Raw genomic sequence first — 24,262 nt, forward strand, 5'->3', positions numbered from 1 at the left:
TTGGTCTTATTTACAAATAGCAGTTGGAGATTATTTTTTTTGGTAGGATTTTGTTTGCCTTCAGAACTGATGTAGAATATCCGAGCACCATAGAAACTGCATTGCTTTAAAGTTTGAAAAAAGTTACGGTTAATTTCAGAAATACCAGTTATTCTTGTTTTGAAAGTAAAGAATTTACCAATGCTTTTTCACTTAATTTGTCACTTTTGTCATGTTGAAAAAAAGAGATCCCTATGCATTCCGTGCAGAACTCTGTTCTTAATATTGTGATTGTATTGTATTGTGACCAGTGATCAGTTATTGAAAATAGTCGTAATACATCTGGACCAATGTGGCTTCATACATGGGCTAGATGCTGCCATGAATATTTGCAGTAGAATTACGACTCTTTGGAATCAAATATTTTTGCATCTTTTGATACCAAAGAAGATATTAACGATCTGTGCTGGGAATACATTGTGGCATATTTGAGAAATGTAATCTTGGCTTGATCTGGAGATTAATCTACTCATGTGAAAATTGCAGAAAAGGCAGGTACGTTTAAAAAAAAAATCTGGGAATTACAACCAGCTCATGTCAAGGGTGCACAGCCACCAGTGATATTTGCATTGAGAATTAAATCACTGGTGCAGAGATGAATTTTGAGAAAATAAACAAAATGGAATTCCGTTTGACAGACAAGCAGATGACATAGTTATATGCAGAGGAGATTGGGCCACAGTTAATCTTTTCAAAGGTGTGTGGTCTAGCAATTCAAGCTGTAGTCATCTTCTGGGTTCTTGGTAGTTAGCCTGGGATAGTCTGCATGGGCTACCTCTTGCCTAACTCCCCTATACAGGTGTATGACAATGAAACCTTTCTGAAGTACTTCAGCACTAGGTCCCATCTCTCCTTTGATTATCTAATGGTGACCACTAGCTCTAAAGAGAAGACAAGCTTGCCTTCAAACCATTGATTATTGTTTGCACTAAACCCGTAGTCACTGCAGCAAGCAAAAGATTTAACCTCATAATTGCCAGATGTCCTCACACTACTCTGCCAGATACTGCCTGCAGTTCATGTACAAAGGTGCACCCATTAATGTTGGTAGTTGATAGCCATGATGACTTGCATGTGCCATAAGGGTGTACTAGTTAAGCCGTTGTAAAACACATGTATAGGTCTGTACTGCAATCAGTGCGTATCACCATTCCCAATTATATTGCATGCCCAAAAGCACATATTGTTTGTAAAAACCACTATGAGGGATTAGACACTTCGTCCCCAAATAACAAAGATGTCCACTTTTTAGGTCATTGAGATATTTATTTTGTAGACACTCCAATGGTTTTGTATCAAAGCCAGATCCACTTGCAGAACTAGGACTACAATCTTGCTTGATCATATTCTGATTGGGTGCACTCCTTGTTTGGGAGTCTGCTTTGTTAATCACTTTCTGAAGACTAATGTTCATAAAATATCTCATTACAATAAACCTTGAATTGGATATTACAGCTGGAAAGTTATTTCTGTGGCCCTTCGTATGATATATTTGTTCTTAAAGAATGGGGTTTTCAACTCTTGAAACAAAAAAAAATGCGAAACTGAGGATTTCTACAAATTAACTAAACAGAACTCAATTTTAAAAATATGACAAGCCATTTAAAAATGTCAAATGGTAGAGGACAGTTGACGGGCAGAGGTCTATTAGCCATAATTTTTTTCAGATAGGAAGTTGCTCTGAAGTCAAAAAACGGATTGCCAGTTGTTCTGGGAAGATGATGTGGCAAAGCATGCATTTATCACCTAAGACCAGGTCATAAAGTTGGACATGCCAATCAAGATCTGTTGTATTTTGTGTTACATGTGCAAACAGGTGCCATCCGGTTCGCCTCCAAGCACTTTTCCTATTGGGGCACCTGTGAAGCCTACTTGCCCAGAAAACTCCCATAACCACGTCAACGACTCTATGACAGCGATTCGGTCGGAACAGACTGTCAAAGAAGAGAAAGCATCAACACCACTAGAGGCAGATTCTGTAGAGTTTAACAATGCAATTAGCTATGTTAACAAAATTAAAACCAGATTTCTGGATCGGCCAGAAATCTACCGCTCATTCCTGGAAATCCTCCACACCTACCAGGTAATCAAAAATGTTGTAACTGTCAATTCCGGACTGATTTGAATAGTAATGTACAACTGTTTGGTTTCTTCAGTAACTGCGTGTTTTAAAAGTGCTTTTGATATTTTTGTTCAACTTGAAACATTTACACTGTTAACATGAATACAAAATAAGTAGTAACACTACAGCTCTTTAGAGAATAGGGACAAATTCACAAGTAATGCGTAGATGCAATAATAAGTTAACCACAGGTTATTGCCGCTGGATAGCAACAGGATTTTGTAGTGATTTAAGCACATAAAGTGGCAAGTAATTTAGCATATGTTTTCCTTTCAACTTTTCCTTCATTTTTTTTATTTTTTATTCAATAATAAATATGCAATATTAACACCAGCAAATAGGTGGTGGTAACAGAACAAGACACACATTATCTAATACTTCATATGAATATATAATTTTATAGCAAAAACATGCACAAACTAGATCTTGAAACATGTTTCTTCGTCTAAATTTCCATCATCAAGCCACTTTGAACAAAGGCAGGCTCACTAATTTGCTATTCTTCATCGTTATGCTTGGGTGTCTGTTGCAGTGCATTTATTTATCTAAAAATTAAAATATTAAAAAACTTTCTTTGATATTAAGACTTTAATATTTTGGTTTATCAGTTGTTGGCAAACAAGAACATATATTTATAAGATGTTGATGATTGTCAAGAAGTTCTGTGACATAAAAGTCATTTCAACACCTTTGTTTGCTCAGAATTTTCAGTAGTTTCTGTGATAAGAATTGAGTTTTATGCTAAATCATGTGAGGGCTGGAAGAATCCAGGGAGATTTTGTATATTGTTACCTGTGAGCAGGAGCTACCTATATGAAGTCAGATTTCAGTTAAACATTTCAAAGCCATAATTACAAAACTGCTACATAAAGGTCATTTTTGAGAGTCTTCTCATTTTTTTATCTGAAAATACCTGATGTATCCTTTTCTCTTTCCCCCAAAATAGCCCTTTCCTGCTTCCCTTGTCTCCCTTATCCGTTCTGGATGAATTTGTGTGTCTCATGCACACCTCCTTTTTTCATTCTTTATGCAGCCATGTTTCCTACTTAATTTTTCTTCCTTTCCTTCTGGAGAGCAAAATGTTATTTTTGGGTACATGAATATAGTTCCTGGTGCTTGTCATCCAGAGATTTCGAGATTCAGACCTCTGAGTGGGCTGCCTTCTCAATCCCATCTTCTCGCTCCTGTCTTCAAAGTCCTTTCAATCGTGATCCCCTTTACCTGCTGCTGACCTCAAGGCTGAAATATTAGCATGTTGCAAAAGCTCTCTCGCCATTAAATGTGAAGCATCTAGGCTTCAGGACAAACAGCATAAAATGTAAGAGGCCTGTGAACTAAGCTGTTGTTTGCGGTTGTTTCCACTGTTGAACATAAACAACAGGCTACTATAGATTTAAGCATACATAAATATATTTTCTTTCCTGATATCTAGAAAATTGTCTATATTAAAACGAAAAGAAACAATTGGACTTGCGAGACATTTATTTAGATCTCTAGAAAGAAAATATATATGTATGCTTAAATCTATAGCAGCTTGTTTATGTTAAAGTGTATTCTTCCCTGAAGGGGCTACTATATTCATGTCAGGGACCCCCTGGTTTACATTTTTCTTCTGTTCACACATTAGGATCTGTTTTCTGCGCCTTATTTGGTGGCCAGGCTTTCTTTTATTTGCTTTAACTGTTCTCTTCTAAATTCAGGAGGTGTGTATTTGTGTAGGCATTGTTTCTTATATTAAATTTTATAATGGTTTTTTCTTTATGCTTTCTCCACATTTCCAGAAAGATCAGCTGAATCCCAAAAGCCGGCCGTTTAGGGGTATGTCTGAAGAAGAGGTGTTTACTGATGTGGCCAATCTCTTCAGAGGGCAGGAAGACCTCTTATCTGAATTTGGGCAGTTCCTTCCAGAAGCAAAAAGATCTTTGGTAAGGGCGGAGCTGTACTTTTTTTTCGTATTTTTTTTTTTTTTACTGTGTTACGACAGTATCCATATTGGTAAGTGAAGGTAAGGGTTTGCCTGCTGTATGTTGGTCAGTCTCTTCACTGACAATTACACACAATGTTTCTCTTTAGTTCACAGGTAACGGTCAGTGTGAAATGAGCAGTGCCCAGAAACATGCTTTTGAAAAAAATTTGGAGCAAAGCAAAAAGCGTTCAAGATCTTTGTTACTCCGTCCAGTCACCTGTCCAGCCAAGGTACTTCTCTGAAAAGACCTCAACTGAAAGCACTTGTCTTCTCTGAGAGCTGTATTTCATAGTGTCTTCCAGGCCAAGGTCACAGTTTCTGACTTAAAGTCCTGAATTCACAGCTGACATTTTATATATTAGGCCGGCCACATTAGCATCCTATTAAATACACTGTGAAAATGTATATAAATATATCCAATAGCTGCAGTCCTCATCCCTTTGGTCAACACCTTAAAAGATAGGGTTGTGTGCCAAATCTAGGCATTCCTTTGCTGCCTAACCCAGTCACCTCAGTCCTTTCGTTATGAATGGTGTTTGGATTAAGTGCATTTAAAGCAACCTATAGGGTAACTGTTGCATTGTTGCAGACTTTCCACCTAATATTTTAATTTTCGGTCCATATGTGAAGTGATGTGAAAAAGTCCAAAATATCATGCTTGATGTAGTCTGCATATTTTATTTCTTTGAAAACTACGTACACATACTAATATGCTTACTTGAGAAGATTCTGGGCCTCATTCCGACCCGGACGGGCGGCGGACGCCGCCCGCCGGGCGGAAACCGCCCAAACACCGCCCCGCGGTCAGAAGACCGCGGGGGGCATTTCAACTTTCCCGCTGGGCCGGCGGGCGATCTGCAAAAGATCGCCCGCCGGCCCAGCGGGAAAGCGCCTTCCACGAGGATGCCGGCTCCGAATGGAGCCGGCGGAGTGGAAGGTGTGCGACGGGTGCTGTGGCACCCGTCGCGCTTTTCAGTGTCTGCTAAGCAGACACTGAAAAGCAATGTGGGGCCCTGTTAGGGGGCCCCTGCAGTGCCCATGCCATTGGCATGGGCACTGCAGGGGCCCCCAGGGGCCCCACGACACCCGTTCCCGCCAGCCAGGTTCTGGCGGTGTAAACCGCCAGAACCAGGCTGGCGGGAAGGGGGTCGGAATCTGCGCCGCCATGGAGGATTCCCATGGGCAGCGGGAGACCGCTGGTTTCCCGTTTCTGACCGCGGCGTTACCGCCGCGGTCAGAATGCCCATGAATGCACCGCCAGCCTGTTGGCGGTGCATTCGCTGCCCTCGGCCCTGGCGGATTCAATCCGCCAGGGTCAGAATGAGGGCCTCTGTCTATAAAAATCAAGCTCCTCAAAGTTAGCACTGTTTCAGCCATGAATACAAGAGTCCTGTGCATTTGGGAACTCTTGCTAATAGTTTAGACCACCCCATGGAGGACAAAAAAACTCCAGGCCAGTTCTAGGTGCAAAGACATATAGATTGAAAGGATTATCTTTATTGTAATAGTGTTTCTATGGTGCTTACTACCTCTGACACGCTTCTGCGCCTCGTTGGGGGTAGTAAGCGCTATGTAAATACAATTATAAATACAGTTCTCTTACAATGAGTAATACGCTACTCTGGAATCCAAGGTTAGCAGTTAATCCAGTGGTTATAGTGAGTAGCCATGTGCTCTCAAGAAAATAATTGCATGCATTTACTCCTGTCACTTTGTGATAGATTATATTAATACCAGTTCGGTGTGGAGGCTGTTTGGTTCAGGTGAATGGTTGGTGAGAAAGGCTGGTAGAGATTAGTTCATGTTAGATTACAGGGATAGGGTTTTAAAGAGGAGAGGTTGGAATCTATGAAATGACTAAGGCACTGTCAGTGCTTGGGTCGACCCTGTTAGAGTGAGGTGTTAAAGACTCTTACCACATAGTTTAGTAACTATCGTTACTAAACGGGAGTAGTCTTTCTGAACCTGGGCCACTGAATGAAGCCTTCAGTTTGGGTCGCTTGCAGATTTGAAGCATCTTGTGTTCACACTGGTTTTTAAAAAATCCTGCACGTACCTTTGCTAGGGTATTGTTTTCAGATGTTCTACAGAAAAGAATACATATAAAGATAAACTCCATATGGAAGGAGACTGACTGTTCTCCACACGTCTTGCCCTTCTGTAATGTTTCAAAACCTTGATGTTCAGTGTTAAGTATTAAAGTAATAAAATGTGCAAATATGTCTGTGCCAGCTAACACTAAATTAAATTCCTAATTCACACTGAATGCTTGGCCAAGTGTCCCATTTGATAATAATGCACGTGTGACTAAAATGCTGCAAAATGTGCTGCAAAACACAATACTTAAGTTATTTTGTTTAGTACCTTTGTGCTACTTCTTACACGAAAGCACTTTAATGGTGATCTGCAAGGAAGTAGGGAATTGTTGCTATGTGGGAAGCTTATTCTATAGTGAAACCGAAAGTATGCTCTTAGAGGAGGATGTGATTGTAATAATTTTATATGGTAAGTTTAACTTTTTTTGTTTATGTTGGAATTGACTTTCAGAATGAATAACAACTTAATGAAATTCTGTATGCATGATTAGGAATGTTTGTGCTTAAAACTATCATCTTAACATTTACTCAGCAGTGCACAGTTGGAATGTGCTCAAATAAATTGCAAGCCTGACTTATTGTCCTGAAAATTGTTTCTCCCTATTCTTCAGAAGAAGATGAAATTGCGTGGCAGTAAGGACCCCTCTGTGTCTGGAGTGGGAAAGTATGGGACACTTCAAGAGTTTGCTTTCTTCGACAAGGTCAGAGCGCTAACTTGCTAGAGCTTAGTGGGGAAAAAAGCTTTTTTTCAGTCATGCTTTTTTTTCCCTTATTGCTGTGAATCGGCAGCGCACGGATGGCATATATGTGTGTGTGTAGAGATTGAATGGCTGTAATATGGGAAGGCCCGTCTTGGCATTATTGAGAATAGCATTGACTTGCCCTCTTTAGTGGCGATGGGAGCTGGGGGGCATTCGATTGATTTAGATGGGGGTCTGCCAACTGTGGAGGACTGCAGTGAAAGTCATGTCAAGACACCCTTCTTCTGGGGCCAACTTATAAGAGGTCTACTCCAAAAGACCTCATGCCGGCCACACACAGTTTTGGCTGTCTCCTTAGCAATTTTTAGTTACATACATAATCCAACAAAATCAGTGAAAATGTGTTGTAGCAAGTGGACAAGGTATTCTTGCTTTACTTACTCTTCAGAAAGTGTTTTACTGTCAATATCCAGTGAATCAACTGTGTACACTTTCAAGTTTTTTCATACCCACTAACCCATCGAGTCACATGGTCTTCATAAAAAATTTGAAGAGAGTAGTTCTGCCACTTTCTTTTATAGTTTGGTATTGTAAAGTAGGTCTTGAATTAGTGGCTGGAAGGTTGCTAATGTATGTAGCGCAGAGTGTGCCCTGACTGCGGGGAGAGAATTATTGCCTCATGTGTGCATGTTCATCTTTCAAGGTGCGCAGGGCGCTGAAGAGCCAAGAGGTGTATGAGAACTTCCTGCGCTGCATCGCCCTCTTCAATCAAGAGCTGGTGTCTGGGTCAGAGCTCCTGCAGCTGGTGACGCCATTTTTGGGGTACGGATTTCATGGCGTTGAATTCTGGTTCACATTTGTAGTTTATATTATCATATATTTCCTAACAGTTTTGAAAGTTGCATAACAAGTAAAATACATTAGGGAAGAAATATGTCCTCTGTACAATACAATCAAAATTTAGCGCGACTTGTCACCTACTTGAACCACCCTGCAACCGGTTGTTTATTGTTCAAATTTCTTTATTGAAGATTTGGACTTGAAGAAACGGAAAAGGGAAAAGAAGGAATAACGACACAGGAGGGTGTTGCAGCACCCAAAATTCCCCAACGAGAAACCGGCAACAGGCCGGTGTCCCTCCCCCCGAGAACACTAGCCTACAGTCGTAGCTGTGGGATAGATACCGGAGCCGCTAAGCAGCCCCCCCGCCCCCTCACGTGTCAGAGACTCCTATTCTTGTAGGGCATGTCAAAAGTCGTCGGAAAGCAAAGTCAGAAATGGGTGCCAAAGCTCTCTATAGGAGTCCCCGTGCAATGAAAGGGACAAGGTGATCCTCTCCATCCCCAGGATCGGCCAAAGTCTCTGTAACCACCCCAGCTGTATAGGAATCCGAGATGTTCCCCCAGTGAGTCAGTATATTTTGGAGCGCTTCCCCTAATGCCAGACCTATCTGTCGGCCCCATATAGACTTGAGCGGGAACGTCAGTGGGTTCGGAGGACCCAATAGGATATAGGCTGGGAAGCGTGGAAGTTGAGTGTTCATGTGAGTGTCGATGTCGTGTAGGACCCCCTCCCAGTACCCAGACAGCCTTGGACACTCCCATAGTAAGTGGGTCAAAGTGCCTATAGTATTGCAACCCTTCCAGCAGAGGGGTGAACGTGTGTGGTCAATTTGGTGGAGTCGTGCCGGGGCGAAAATAAAGGTTGCAAAGTCTCAACCTGCTGTGCTCACTTTAAGCGTGAGCGATTCTGTAGAATGATTGTGATTAAAGCAAAAGCATGCTTTACTAAAAATGTTTTTGTGAAGTAATCTTGAGTTCTGTTTCCATCAAATCAACTTTACCTTTGGAAACTCTCCTTCTGGTGAATATTCCAATGGCTGTATCCTCATCCTAAAAATTATCCCAGGCACTGTCTGAGGAGTAGACTCGCATCAAAAATTCCTGTAGAACTGAGTGGGCTAAATGGCCCTCTCTGCAGCCTTGACTGTTGAGGCAATATTGCTTGGTAAATGTATGCACGGACACCCATGTCTCAGCCTTGCAGATGTTTGGGACTGGAATGCTTCTCATCAACACTGTTGTGGAAGCGTTTGCTCAGGTGGCGCAAGCCCATACATCTTCAGGGGGGTTTCTTCTTGGCCAGAGCACAGCTTGTCTTATGCACAGGATGATGTATTTGGACAGGGTCTTTTTCTGTACCCCCTTCTCGGAACTGGCAAAGCCCAAGAAGAGTGGGAGTGCTCTATATATAAAAACTGAGAGCTCTCCTTCGTTCCAGCCATTTGGCCCTCACTCCTTTTTTCAGTGTATGTGTAGAAGAAAAAAAAAATACATGGTGGTGGCCTGACCCTTGCAATAGAGTGGGTAAACTTTTAGTAGAAAGGAATCAAACATTCTCACCACCAGTTTAACTTGAAAAAATGAATGGAGGTTGCATTTGTGTCATCTGCAGCTTCCTGACTTCAGTGCACAAATGTAATGGCAATAAGAAAAACAAGCCGAAAAGAACAGTAAATTGTTGGAATACCTGGTATTGTCCATTCAAATGAGGGATGGTGTAAGAAGTTAGTTCTGTATATACTATCCATTCAACTGAGGGATGGTGTAAGAAGTTTGTTCTGTATATACTATCTCAAAGTAAGAGATAGTGTGCACAGAGTCCAAGGGTTCCCCTTAGAGGTAAGATAGTGGCAACATTCGATAATTCTAATGCTCTATTTTGTGGTAGTGTGGTGGAGCAGTAGGCTTATCAGAGGGTAGTGTTAAGCATTTGTTGTACACACACAGGCAATAAATGAGGAACACACATTCAAAGACTTACTCCAGGCCAATAGGTTTTTATATAGAAAAATATATTTTCTTAATTTATTTTTAGAACCACAAGTTCAAGATTTTAAGTAAATACATAAAATGCAAGGTACTCCACACAGGTAAGTTAGGGGCTTTGAATTAGAGCGGTAACATACACAGTTTTAGTTAAAATGGCAATAAGCTATTTTAAAAGTGGACACAGTGCAAAAATCAACAGTTCGGGGGGAGGTAAGTAATGGTTAGTTTGTCAGGTAAGTAAGACACTTACAAGTTCAAGTTCCTGGGCATAGGCAGCCCACCGTTGGGGGTTCAAGGCAACCCCAAAGTCACCCCACTAGCAACACCGAGCCGGTCGGGTGCAGAGGTCAGAGGAGGGCCCAAAACACATGGGTGCTGTAAGGAAATGCCTCCTTGGCATGGTTGCCCCCTGACTTTTTGCCTTTGCTGATGCTATGTTTACAATTGAAAGTGTGCTGAGGCCTGCTAACCAGGCCCCAGCACCAGTGTTCTTTCCACAATTGGCAGACCCTGGCATCCAGATAAGTCCCTTGTAACTGGTACTTCTAGTACCAAGGGCCCTGATGCCAAGGAAGGTCTCTAAGGGCTGCAGCATGTCTTATGCCACCCTGGAGACCTCTCACTCAGCACAGACACACTGCTTGCCAGCTTGTGTGTGCTAGTGAGAACAAAACGAGTAAGTCGACTTGGCACTCCCCTCAGGGTGCCATGCCAGCCTCTCACTGCCTATGCAAGTATAGGTCAGTCACCCCTCTAGCAGGCCTTACAGCCCTAAGGCAGGGTGCACTATACCATAGGTGAGGGTACCAGTGCATGAGCATGGTACCCCTACAGTGTCTAAACAAAACCTTAGACATTGTAAGTGCAGGGTAGCCATAAGAGTATATGGTCTGGGAGTTTGTCAAACACGAACTCCACAGCACCATAATGGCTACACTGAAAACTGGGAAGTTTGGTATCAAACTTCTCAGCACAATAAATGCACACTGATGCCAGTGTACATTTTATTGCAAAATACACCCCAGAGGGCACCTTAGAGGTGCCCCCTGAAACTTAACCGACTGTCTGTGTAGGCTGACTAGTTCCAGCAGCCTGCCACACTAGAGACATGTTGCTGGCCCCATGGGGAGAGTGCCTTTGTCACTCTGAGGCCAGTAACAAAGCCTGCACTGGGTGGAGATGCTAACACCTCCCCCAGGCAGGAGCTGTAACACCTGGCGGTGAGCCTCAAAGGCTCACCCCTTTGTCACAGCACCGCAGGACACTCCAGCTAGTGGAGTTGCCCGCCCCCTCCGGCCCCGGCCCCGGCCCCCACTTTTGGCGGCAAGGCCGGAGAAAATAATGAGAATAACAAGGAGGAGTCACTGGCCAGTCAGGACAGCCCCTAAGGTGTCCTGAGCTGAGGTGACTCTAACTTTTAGAAATCCTCCATCTTGCAGATGGAGGATTCCCCCAATAGGGTTAGGATTGTGACCCCCTCCCCTTGGGAGGAGGCACAAAGAGGGTGTACCCACCCTCAGGGCTAGTAGCCATGGGCTACTAACCCCCCAGACCTAAACACGCCCTTAAATTTAGTATTTAAGGGCTACCCTGAACCCTAGAAAATTAGATTCCTGCAACAACAAGAAGAAGGACTGCCTAGCTGAAAACCCCTGCAGAGGAAGACCAGAAGACAACAACTGCCTTGGCTCCAGAAACTCACCGGCCTGTCTCCTGCCTTCCAAAGAACTCTGCTCCAGCGACGCCTTCCAAAGGGACCAGCGACCTCTGCATCCTCTGAGGACTGCCCTGCTTCGACGACGACAAGAAACTCCCGAGGACAGCGGACCTGCTCCAAAAAGACTGCAACTTTATCCAAAGGAGCAGCTTTAAAGAACCCTGCAATCTCCCCGCAAGAAGCGTGAGACTTGCAACACTGCACCCGGCGACCCCGACTCGGCTGGTGGAGAACCACCACCTCAGGGAGGACCCCCGGACTACTCTACGACTGTGAGTACCAAAACCTGTCCCCCCTGAGCCCCCACAGCGCCGCCTGCAGAGGGAATCCCGAGGTTTCCCCTGACCGCGACTCTCTGAAACCTAAGTCCCGACGCCTGGAAAAGACCCTGCACCCGCAGCCCCCAGGACCTGAAGGACCGGACTTTCACTGCAGAAGTGACCCCCAGGAGTCCCTCTCCCTTGCCCAAGTGGAGGTTTCCCCGAGGAAGCCCCCCCTTGCCTGCCTGCAGCGCTGAAGAGATCCCTTGATCTCTCATTGACTTCCATTGCGAACCCGACGCTTGTTCTAACACTGCACCCGGCCGCCCCCGTGCCGCTGAGGGTGAAATTTCTGTGTGGGCTTGTGTCCCCCCCCCGGTGCCCTACAAAACCCCCCTGGTCTGCCCTCCGAAGACGCGGGTACTTACCTGCTGGCAGACTGGAACCGGGGCACCCCCTTCTCTCCATTGAAGCCTATGCGTTTTGGGCACCACTTTGAACTCTGCACCTGACTGGCCCTGAGCTGCTGGTGTGGTAACTTTGGGGTTGCTCTGAACCCCCAACGGTGGGCTACCTTGGACCAAGAACTGAACCCTGTAAGTGTCTTACTTAACTGGTAAAACTAACAAATACTTACCTCCCCCAGGAACTGTGAAAATTGCACTGTGTCCACTTTTAAAATAGCTATTTGTGAATAACTTGAAAAGTATACATGCAATTGAAATGATTCAAAGTTCCTAATGTACTTACCTGCAATACCTTTCAAACAAGATATTACATGTTAAATTTGAACCTGTGGTTCTTAAAATAAACTAAGAAAAGATATTTTTCTATACAAAACCTATTGGCTGGATTTGTCTCTGAGTGTGTGTACCTCATTTATTGTCTATGTGTATGTACAACAAATGCTTAACACTACTCCTTGGATAAGCCTACTGCTCGACCACACTACCACAAAATAGAGCATTAGTATTATCTCTTTTTTACCACTATTTTACCTCTAAGGGGAACCCTTGGACTCTGTGCATGCTATTCCTTACTTTGAAATAGCACATACAGAGCCAACTTCCTACAGGTGCGTATGGAGAACAGGGGTGCTCCAGTTCCAGTCTGCCAACAGGTAAGTACCTGCGTCTTCGGTGGGCAGACCAGGGGAGTTTTGTAGAGCACTGGGGGGACACAAGTAGGCACACAAAACACACCCTCAGTGGCACAGGGGCGGGCGGGCGCAGTGTGCAAAGCAGGCATCGGGTTTTGAATAGAAATCAATGGAGGGACCCGGGGTCACTCTAGCTGTGCAGGCAGGGCACAGGGGGGCTTCTCGGGCCAGCCACCGGGCTAGGCAGAGGGTCGCCTGATGATCACTGCTGCACTGGAGTTCGGTTCCTTCTGGTCCTGGGGGCTGCGGGTGCAGTGCTTGGTCCAGGCGTCGGGTTCCTTGTTACAGGCAGTCGCAGTCAGGGTGAGCTTCTGGATTCTCTCTGCATATGTCGCTGTGAGGGGTCCGGGGGGGGGGGGTCCTCTCAGGTTACTCACGAGGTCGCAGTCGCCTGGGAGTCCTCCCTGTAGTGTTGGTTCTCTGGAGCTCGAGCTGGGGGCGTCGGGTGCAGAGGGTGAAGTCTCACGCTTCCGGGCAGAGTGAGTGTTTTAAAAGTTGCTTCTTTGTTGCAAAAATGTTGCTGTGGGTGAACAGTGCTGCTGTTCTCGGGAGTTTCTTTGTCCTTCGGTTTCAGGGCAGTCCTCCGAGGCTTCAGAGGTCGCTGGTCCCTGTCAGATGCATCGCGTGCAGGTTCTTTGAGTCTGGAGACAGGCCAGTAGGGCTGGGGCCAAAGCAGTTGTCGTCTCCGTCATCTCTGCAGGGCTTTCAGGTCAGCAGTCCTTGTTGTAGGTTGCAGGAATCTGATTTCCTGGGTTCTGGGGTGCCCCTAAATACTGAATTTAGGGGTGTGTTTAGGTCAGGAGGGCAGTAGCCAGTGGCTACTGTCCTGAAGGGTGGCTACACCCTCTTTGTGCCTCCTCCCTGAGGGGAGGGGGGCACATCCCTAATCCTATTGGGGGAATCCTCCAATCTCAAGATGGAGGATTTCTAAAGGCAGGGGTCACCTCCACTCAGGGCACCTTAGGGGCAGTCCTGACTGGTGGGTGACTCCTCCTTGTTTTTCTCATTATCTCCTCCAGTCTTGCCGCCAAAAGTGGGGGCAGTGGCCGGAGGGGCAGGCATCTCTACTAGCTGGGATGCCCTGGGGTGCTGTAACAAAAAGCATGAGCCTTAGAGACCTTCCCTGGTACCAGGGGTACCATTTACAAGGATCTTATCTGGGTGCCAGGGCTGTGCCAACTGTGGTAACAAAGGTACAGTATAGGGAAAGAACACTGGTGCTGGGGCCTGGTTAGCAGGGTCCCAGCACACTTTTAATCACAACTGGCATCAACAAAAGGCAAAAGGTCAGGGGGTAACCATGCCAAGGAGGCATTTCCTTACAGGGTGTTTATGTTGAATGCTGCTGGGAAAGACCCAGGTGAGGCCTTTCAAATGGTCTTCAGCACTAAAGTACGACTGTTGCTGAAAATGGCTGACCTGCTGGACAGATTAACTGCTAATTACGCCCGCCTGCACCTTACAAACAAATTATTGCTGTTGCATCTGTGATGACTCTGCCTTCCCATACTGTACTGGAGTACTTTCTCTATGTGGCAAGCCAAGGATGCAGCTCTGAATCTTTGGGTCGAATAAGGTATTCCGGAGCCAGCCATGAAATTAAAGGACTGCAACCTCAGCAATTTGGTGTATTCAAACATTGTAAACATCTATCGAAGTAGCCATAATATAGGGGTAATTACTGTGGCTTCCTCTTTTATCTTTTGAAATCAGTTCCAGGTAGCAAACTACACCGGGGACGTTACCACACAGATGTAAGTGGTTGCTCGTAAAGAAGCTCACTTTTTGAATGTATCCATGCATCGCCGCTCTCTATCAGGTGAAGCTGCATATGGGAAGGTTAAGTTACAGGAGCTTCTGTGTGCCTCTTGACCACCACCAAATTGACTTTGGGATGTCCATTTAAACAAATTAGAGTGTGTAAGGAAATGCCTCCTTGGCATGGTTACCCCCTGACTTTTTGCCTTTGCTGATGCTATGTTTTGAATTGAAAGTGTGCTGAGGCCTGCTAACCAGGCCCCAGCACCAGTGTTCTTTCCCTAAACCTGTACTTTTGATTCCCCAATTGGCACACCCTGGCATCCAGATAAGTCCCTTGTAACTGGTACCTCTGGTACCAAGGGCCCTGATGCCAGGGAAGGTCTCTAAGGGCTGCAGCATGTATTATGCCACCCTAGAGACCCCTCACCCAGCACAGACACACTGCTTACCAGCTTGTGTGTGCTAGTGAGAACAAAATGAGTAAGTCGACATGGCACTCCCCTCAGGGTGCCATGCCAGCCTCTCACTGCCTATGCAGTATAGGTAAGACACCCCTCTAGCAGGCCTTACAGCCCTAAGGCAGGGTGCACTATACCATAGGCGAGGGTACCAGTGCATGAGCACTGTGCCCCTACAGTGTCTAAGCAAAACCTTAGACATTGTAAGTGCAGGGTAGCCATAAGAGTATATGGTCTGGGAGTCTGTTTTATACGAACTCCACAGCACCATAATGGCTACACTGAAAACTGGGAAGTTTGGTATCAAACTTCTCAGCACAATAAATGCACACTGATGCCAGTGTGCATTTTATTGTAAAATACACCACAGAGGGCACCTTAGAGGTGCCCCCTGAAACTTAACCGACTATCTGTGTAGGCTGACTGGTTCCAGCAGCCTGCCACACTAGAGACATGTTGCTGGCCCCATGGGGAGAGTGCCTTTGTCACTCTGAGGCCAGTAACAAAGCCTGCACTGGGTAGAGATGCTAACACCTCCCCCAGGCAGGAGCTGTGACACCTGGCGGTGAGCCTCAAAGGCTCACCCCTTTGTCACAGCACCGCAGGACACTCCAGCTAGTGGAGTTGCCCGCCCCCTCCGGCCCCGGCCCCCACTTTTGGCGGCAAGGCCGGAGAAAATAATGAGAATAACAAGGAGGAGTCATTGGCCAGTCAGGACAGCCCCTAAGGTGTCCTGAGCTGAGGTGACTCTAACTTTTAGAAATCCTCCATCTTGCAGATGGAGGATTCCCCCAATAGGATTAGGGATGTGACCCCCTCCCCTTGGGAGGAGGCACAAAGAGGGTGTACTCACCCTCAGGGCTAGTAGCCATTGGCTACTAACCCCCCAGACCTAAACACGCCCTTAAATTTAGTATTTAAGGGCTCTCCCTGAACCTAGAAACTAGATTCCTGCAACAACAAGAAGAAGGACTGCCTAGCTGAAAACCCCTGCAGAGGAAGACCAGAAGACAACAACTGCCTTGGCTCCAGAAACTCACCGGCCTGTCTCCTGCCTTCCAAAGAACTCTGCTCCAGCTACGCCTTCCAAAGGGACCAGCGACCTCTGAATCCTCGGAGGACTGCCCTGCTTCGACGACGACAAGAAACTCCAGAGGACAGCGGACCTGCTCCAAAAAGACTGCAACTTTATCCAAAGGAGCAGCTTTAAAGAACCCTGCAATCTCCCCGCAAGAAGCGTGAGACTTGCAACACTGCACCCGGCGACCCCGACTCGGCTGGTGGAGAACCAACACCTCAGGGAGGACCCCCGGACTACTCTACGACTGTGAGTACCAAAACCTGTCCCCCCTGAGCCCCCACAGCGCCGCCTGCAGAGGGAATCCCGAGGCTTCCCCTGACCGCGACTCTCTGAAACCTAAGTCCCGACGCCTGGAAAAGACCCTGCACCCGCAGCCCCCAGGACCTGAAGGACCGGACTTTCACTGCAGAAGTGACCCCCAGGAGTCCCTCTCCCTTGCCCAAGTGGAGGTTTCCCCGAGGAAGCCCCCCCCCTTGCCTGCCTGCAGCGCTGAAGAGATCCCTTGATCTCTCATTGACTTCCATTGCGAACCCGACGCTTGTTCTAACACTGCACCCGGCCGCGCCGCTGAGGGTGAAATTTCTGTGTGGGCTTGTGTCCCCCCCGGTGCCCTACAAAACCCCCCTGGTCTGCCCCCCGAGGACGCGGGTACTTACCTGCTGGCAGACTGGAACCGGGGCACCCCCTTCTCTCCATTGGAGCCTATGCGTTTTGGGCACCACTTTGAACTCTGCACCTGACCGGCCCTGAGCTGCTGGTGTGGTAACTTTGGGGTTGCTCTGAACCCCCAACGGTGGGCTACCTTGGACCAAGAACTGAACCCTGTAAGTGTCTTACTTACCTGGTAAAACTAACAAAAACTTACCTCCCCCAGGAACTGTGAAAATTGCACTGTGTCCACTTTTAAAATAGCTATTTGTGAATAACTTGAAAAGTATACATGCAATTGAAATGATTCAAAGTTCCTAATGTACTTACCTGCAATACCTTTCAAACAAGATATTACATGTTAAATTTGAACCTGTGGTTCTTAAAATAAACTAAGAAAATATATTTTTCTATACAAAACCTATTGGCTGGATTTGTCTCTGAGTGTGTGTACCTCATTTATTGTCTATGTGTATGTACAACAAATGCTTAACACTACTCCTTGGATAAGCCTACTGCTCGACCACACTACCACAAAATAGAGCATTAGTATTATCTCTTTTTACCACTATTTTACCTCTAAGGGGAACCCTTGGACTCTGTGCATGCTATTCCTTACTTTGAAATAGCACATACAGAGCCAACTTCCTACAGAGTGTTACCCAGGGCGCTGTATTTTTTCAGTAAGTGATGGACTGTGACTGGGACAGAGGTCAGTGCCTACATTTGCTTCTTCCCTTCAGTTGTGATAGACTGTAGGGGTACCATCTGAATGTCCTTCTAGGTTGTTCTCTGAAATCATTAAGAAAAGAGACTTTGTATGGCTTGCCAAGGAATAGATGACTCGCTTGGACACTCTCAATTGGGTAGTGACTATATTGTGTTGTAGATGAGAATACCACTGAAAGAGCCTTCAACATGAATTTTAAGTACACTTTCTCTGATGACCTTGTCATCCGTGCGGTTCTTTTTGATGGAGGACTCGTCTACACTGGTTTCTTTAACAAAGAAAGTGACCAGCTCTAATAAAATCCTCTTTTGGATTTTTCAGACATGCTGAAAGTTGAAGAATCAACCCCTGCACACACTTCAGAGCCCAGAATTTTAAATAAGACTGCCAGAGGATTGGGTTGATCGAGGAATCTGAAGTACAGTCTATGTGAGGAGAAAAGTTAACACAATGTGAGGCCCCCCTCGCCCAAAGTTTTCTATTCACAAATCCAGTAAGTCAAAACTCAAGTGAGTAAAGTTCAAAAGAACGCAGTCTGAAATATCACGCCAATCTTTATCAAGTCCAATCCAATCCAGAAGTTTATTGGATCACATCTTCAAATTTACAGCATCCTTCAAGGAAAAACACTCCGAGCCAACACATGTTTCGTCATGGGGAAGTCCTTTAGTCCCCAGCGACTTCTTCAGGGCTCTTATATATTCCCAATTCCAAAAACTTTAAAGTTACTTCAAAGGTAGGTAATGTTCTTATTATTACTGCTCAGTACACCAACATATCTTAGTTCTTTTAAGCTCAGTATTTGCGAGCTTGTGTAGTTCAAAGCTCTTGTAATATATTACGATCGATCCAGAAACAGCGTTTCCATGCTAAGGAAACGCTACGCCGCGAGTACGCACCCATGTGAGGAGAAAAGAGCAGAACACTGATGAAATTCTTGCACAAACAAAATGCAGTAGAAGTCTGAGCTATCATGGCATTTGGAGGGAGTAGAGTTTAGAGCATATACACCCCCTTGACTGACATTTGGGTCACAATTAAAGAGGTGGAGGCTACTTATTTACTAACTTTTTGCTTACCTTTATGGCCTATCATTCTGCACTGCTCTTGTGTTACCAAAGGCTCCCACCTCGACAACTGGGTATAATTCAAGCATTGGAAACCAGGAACGATCCAGTGCTGGAGAGCCAAACTCTGCATGGGTGTGGGACTGCAGACTGTATTGTGGAGCTGGACATTGTGTGTATTGAGGATTATGCTCTTGTCAATGATAAGCAGCGATGCAGCCCTTCATCCTAATCCGCATTAGACAACTGAGCTTGGGCAATCCTGCAGTTTATATTCTTTGAACTGCCTCCATGTGAATCTGCTACATGAAAAGGTTCACAGTGTCATCCAAGCATAGAGAAAAAAATCCATTACTGCTGCTTGTCAGATTGTGTAAGTGTCTTTCCCAAGGCTCTTGCATCAGACCAGTTGTGACAGTCCTAAGTGTGACATGGGGTTTCAGTTTGCTCCAGTTACCTTGAAACCTGGCCAAAGCCACCAAATCTGAAAGGTTGAGCTGCACTCCGGGAAGGGTAAACCCCATCTCAGACAAAGTGTAATGAGCTGGGGACGTTCCCCCTCATAGCAAATACAACTGGTTTACGATGGAGGAGGCAACAGGAACGGTGTATATGCCTAAGATAGTCATATCTAGCTTATTCAAAGAAGGCAACTTTCATGTGAATCATGCACACTGGGTTCGGATAGATGGGTCTTATATTGAGGAGTGCCAGTAGAGAGCCTTCTCGGAGGGGTACTGTTAAATCACGTGCCCTAAGCTACATCCATTGTTAGCCACCACATACCCTTAGCTGAGGGTGCTGGTGCGCCAGTCACACAGAAAGGGTTGTTCACTTTTGCTGTCTCTTTTGACATCAGAGCAAAGTAATGATGTGTAACAGAACTACCATGACATTCAGAACCTACAGTGGACTTGCATTAGTGTGTAGTCCAGGACAGGGGAAAAAAGAGCGATCCAGATGAGCCTGCACAACTTCTACCATTTGAACCAACACCTTCTGACTTTCAACCCAGATCAGCCATCAGGTATGTCACTAAATGTTGCATCATCGTCCGCTACGCCACCTATTCCTTATTCGAGTCATGGCTGCCTGATTTGTGTGCACCAAAAACTCTGAGACTCTCCCAGCTTTTAACAATAAATTCTTTAAAAAATCGATACATTAGTCTATGATTGAGAGATAACAGCCCTGCTCTTGAAAAGAATCGCAGTACTCCAACTAAACGTTCTTTAGGCGCATGCTAGTCAAATGCATCCCAGGCCAACATCCTCGTGCATATATAGCACCGATTAACCACCAAAGAAATTAATACATTTCTTCATTGTGAATGTGGCATAATATAAAATCGAATACTGTAGCTCTTGCACAATAAAAAAAAATAAAAAAAAATCTGAGCGGATGTTCGCTGCCTTCTTCTTTAGTGATTTTTGCCAATTCAATCTACAGGCTGATACAAGGGAACTTAATTTATAGAGCATCCGTAATCACAAGTGGCATGCAACTTAACTTTTTTGGGCTTTTTATTTTATTTATTTATTTTAAATCAAAAGCCTATTTTTTATTTAAAAAAACCATTTTTTTTATATAAGTTTAGAATCTACTTTCAGTCATTTCCCAATCAACTGGTAAGAACAGAGAGCAAGGGCTAAAAATTCTGGAATCGCCATGAAGGTGGTTATTGCTATATTTTAGCCTCTCCAGCTCATCCAACGCATGCGTTCCTTTTTTCATTTACCCACTGTCTTTTATTTATGCCATTTGTACACAGCTTATTTACCCCCGACAAACACTGACGTTGTTTCATAGTCCTGTTCCTTTAAAGATTTGGTCAAGAGATGAGAACATCTTTATATCTGATCATATGCATCACCTTATATGTATATCTTTGTTCACTTCCTAAAGGAAATTTCCTGAACTGTTTGCTCAGTTCAAATCTTTCTTGGGCGTGAAAGAACTTTCTTTCGTTGCTCCAATTCCGAATGACCGATCAAATGATGGGATTGGCCGGGAGATTGATTATGCGTCCTGCAAGCGCATCGGATCGAGTTACCGGGCTCTACCCAAAACTTATCAGCAGCCCAAATGTAGTGGACGGACGGCCATTTGCAAAGAGGTACTCTTTAATTTCCTGGATTTCGTAATGGATACTTGTGATTTGTTCTAGAGATGTTTCTTTATACTTTTCAGGGTTTGATGGCACCGTAGATGCTTTGCCTTCTGTAAAGTAAATGGGTGTTTACCGATTATTGTGATTCGTGCAAGCCTCCTAAAAGCAAGTGTGTTTTGTATCTGAGATGTGTTTTTAGAAAGGTTATGTTGTTCTGATAGATTTTTCTTGTACTTGATCAAGATCAGTGTGACTGAGGCGAGATGTAAATTTTTTGTCTTCACCTTTCCTTAGGGCTGCCTCTTTCTCATACCAAAAATATATATTTTTTTGTTTGTTATGCCTTACGCATTCAGACCATCCCCATGTGCAGTATTGCCTCCTTTAGGCACCATCTGAAAATGTCTCTTCTCAAAGGCGAACAGACTTAGCTCCTTGTTTCCTTCAGGGCATTCTTTATAGCAAAATGGGTAAATTATTAATTTGGGCTCTCTTAAGTAGCCCTCTGACCAAAGGGTATTGTGAATGTCAGTCAACGCTGCCCAGTGTGCATCCTTAGCAGTAGAGCATGACATACCTAAACATAACTTTCTATAAAATTACAGAGTTGCTAAAACAAATAAAAGTTAAAGCTCAGGAGTTTTAACTTGTGTTTCAGGCATTCATCTTTCAGCAGCCCTGCTTCAACTTCTCTAAAAACCCATCAAGCCTCCGAACCAAACTTCTGAAACCCTATCACACTACTGTGCACTGCGCTTTGTTCTTGCCAATGAGCTTCCCTGTTTTAATACTGACAAAAAGTACCTGGCGAATCTTTGGTTTCAATGCAGTGTTCGTATGATGCATGGACTCGCTGCAGTTTCCTCTTCACTGCATCCGTGGACAACCTGTGGGCATGATGGTGAAATTAGATTTCCTGACATTGCTTTGTGGTACAGCTCCGCTCCTGTGTACTTCTTTTGCCGTGAAAATATCCCTCATCGTCTCTCTGATGCCCCTACATGTGTGTGTACGGTCCTCTTTCTCTCTCTGTCCAGGACTGACCACACTTCTGCTGCTATAATTGTTTTTTTTTTTTTTGTATCCACAACCAGTTACCATAGCAATGAACATGGCTTTTTTGCCTCACTATGTTTTATTGTTTGACTGTCTTCTTCCATCAGTGTCTGCAAGAAGGGGAGGATTTCTGTTTTTTTTCAATCACCAGAAAGACATTTCTGACTGTTGGCCTGATGGCACATGCACAGTCTTGTCTGATATTGACATTAATGAATTGACAATGGCTGCTCTTACTGGAGCAGCAGCTGAGCAGATAATGACTAGTTGGGCTGCCCTTTGCTGATATCAATAAAGGGTTTAACAAAGCCTTCACTGTGGTAGGACACAACTGCATTTTGCAGACAATTGACCAAATCTCCCATATTTTGTTCTTTGATAATCGCTATACTAATAAACAAAAAGTCATGAATTTTAATTTGAAGTGGTACACGGACGCCTATTTGTCTGACTTCAGAGATGGCTTCCATGTAGGTCAGTAAATGTATGCTTCAGGTGTTCATACTTATGAGTTCTCTTTTGCTTCCATTCCTTGTGGCTCTTTCCCCTCATTTAGAAGAGGTTGAACTTGCTATTCAGTTCAACTTTAATAAATATTAGTTGAAAAAAAAGTTACTTAAGTGTAAACCAGTTATCCTCCAGCTATATTTTGTCTGATATATAAACAACTCTCCCTCCCCAGTAAATAGAGCAGATAAAAAGGAAGCAGCAGTTTTACTTTTTAAGACGTGCTCTTTAGTGAGGCGTTGCTTAGAAGTAACAGTAGTGTTTTATTCTGTTTGCCTTGTACACCTGTGAAAAGTTTCCTTTAATTGTCCACATGTTTATAATCTATTTTTGACGTGTTTGATATAAATGGTTTTTATTGAAAGATATGATGAAAGACAAATGGTATCTTTCTACAGGTAAAGTGTTCTTCATAGTTTTCATTTTCTACAGTGTTGGGGTTGCGTACATCAGACAACGTATTTGTTGTTTATGGATTTAAACAACATCCAATGATGGGGGTATTGTATACTGAAATTTAGTTTGCTCTAATAATTGTATTGTTTTCTCCCACTCCTCCAGGTGTTGAATGACACGTGGGTCTCCTTCCCATCCTGGTCCGAGGATTCCACATTTGCCAGCTCAAAAAAGACTCCTTACGAGGAGCAGCTTCATCGCTGTGAGGATGAACGTTTTGAGGTGATTTTGTTTTTTAGTCTTGTTTCTTATGGAAGGCACTTATCCCTGCTGATCACATTTCTCAGTTGAGTGCATGAAATGGCTGTAATTTGTCTTGTTGTTCACTTATACTATTAAAATATCTTTCCTCTGGATGCAAATATTCTGATCATAACTAATACTTAATTTCCCAGTGCCTTCGGGTACATGATAAAAAGTATCAAATACCTGCAGTAGTCATGGGTTCCCTCCACCTTATTTTAAAATGTGTTTTTGTTGTGTCTTTTTTGGCCTCATAAGGTGGGGATGTCCTAAGTCCTAGGGCTCAGCCTGCACGTTTCTGTGTGCCTCTAGACAGAAACCCGCTATCCAAGGTGTCTGAGTTCTGCTTAAAAGACATTTACATACAAATCCTGTTTAAAAAAAAAAAAAAAAACGAGCACTAGGCATAAACGAGGCCACGTTAGTTTTGCACCCCCTTTGTTACATCATCAAGTAACATTCCCCCTCTCCAGCCTTTGCTGAGCATATACATAATACTGTCTCGGGTTCCATGTACACCTTTAAAATACTATGCATGGAAATACCGCTTCATTATATTTGCAAACAGCATGCCCGTCATGGCAGCCCTTTAAATTGAAATGCAAGAAAAGATATGAGGGTTGCTAGATTGTCTTATTAAGCCAAAAAGAGGGCGCAGATGGAGGTGTCTGAAGTACGGGATCTGGTTACCTTTTAAACCGGAATTGTACTTTGGGTATAACTTTGTGTAACAGTCCACTCTTAAGAATGCTCTGTATTGTGTGGTACATTGGATTTCAAACAAGTAAACAGCAGAGTCACTGAGTGATCAAGGGAGAGTTTGAAATTCTCCCTTCATTGGTGCTCTCTTTGTTTAAAGTGTTGACCCGTATGTCTTGAAACAAGACTGCTTCAGGAATTGACATGGTAGTGATAGATTGTCCAGTGTTGAAGGAGGGGAGGGAAGGTAGATACGAAGGACACGGTGTGGGCAGCAGACTGGAGGATACCTGTCACATAAGAATCACATTTGTTCCAACTCGTAATGAGATTTCTAGGCCACAACAACTACTTATCCCTTGGTAGCATAACTTAAATATGACATGTTTTCACAATGAGGGGCATAAATTACCTTGTGCAGGCACACCAATTGAGAGTAATATGGTGCTAGTAATTTCTGTAATCTGAGGTTCATTTGGTGCATGAACTGTAAATAATTATTGACTACAAGCAGACCGTTCCAGAAACATGGGTTTGAATGATCACCGTTTCAAT

At 44.3% G+C, this 24,262-nt stretch overlaps 1 protein-coding gene across 1 annotated transcript in view; it reads left to right on the forward strand.

The window, feature by feature from the left end:
- SIN3B (SIN3 transcription regulator family member B) overlaps window positions 1–24,262 on the forward strand; it is a 127,902-nt gene that overhangs the window by 51,012 nt on the left and 52,628 nt on the right. The window contains exons 6-12 of the mRNA XM_069216232.1: window positions 1,856–2,122; window positions 3,943–4,086; window positions 4,235–4,357; window positions 6,835–6,924; window positions 7,628–7,746; window positions 20,542–20,752; window positions 22,871–22,987. Coding sequence (XP_069072333.1) covers window positions 1,856–2,122; window positions 3,943–4,086; window positions 4,235–4,357; window positions 6,835–6,924; window positions 7,628–7,746; window positions 20,542–20,752; window positions 22,871–22,987 — 1,071 coding nt within the window. The remainder of the gene's footprint in view (window positions 1–1,855; window positions 2,123–3,942; window positions 4,087–4,234; window positions 4,358–6,834; window positions 6,925–7,627; window positions 7,747–20,541; window positions 20,753–22,870; window positions 22,988–24,262) is intronic.

This window comes from Pleurodeles waltl, chromosome 12 (assembly GCF_031143425.1).
Source record: "Pleurodeles waltl isolate 20211129_DDA chromosome 12, aPleWal1.hap1.20221129, whole genome shotgun sequence".
Taxonomy (NCBI): domain Eukaryota; kingdom Metazoa; phylum Chordata; class Amphibia; order Caudata; family Salamandridae; genus Pleurodeles; species Pleurodeles waltl.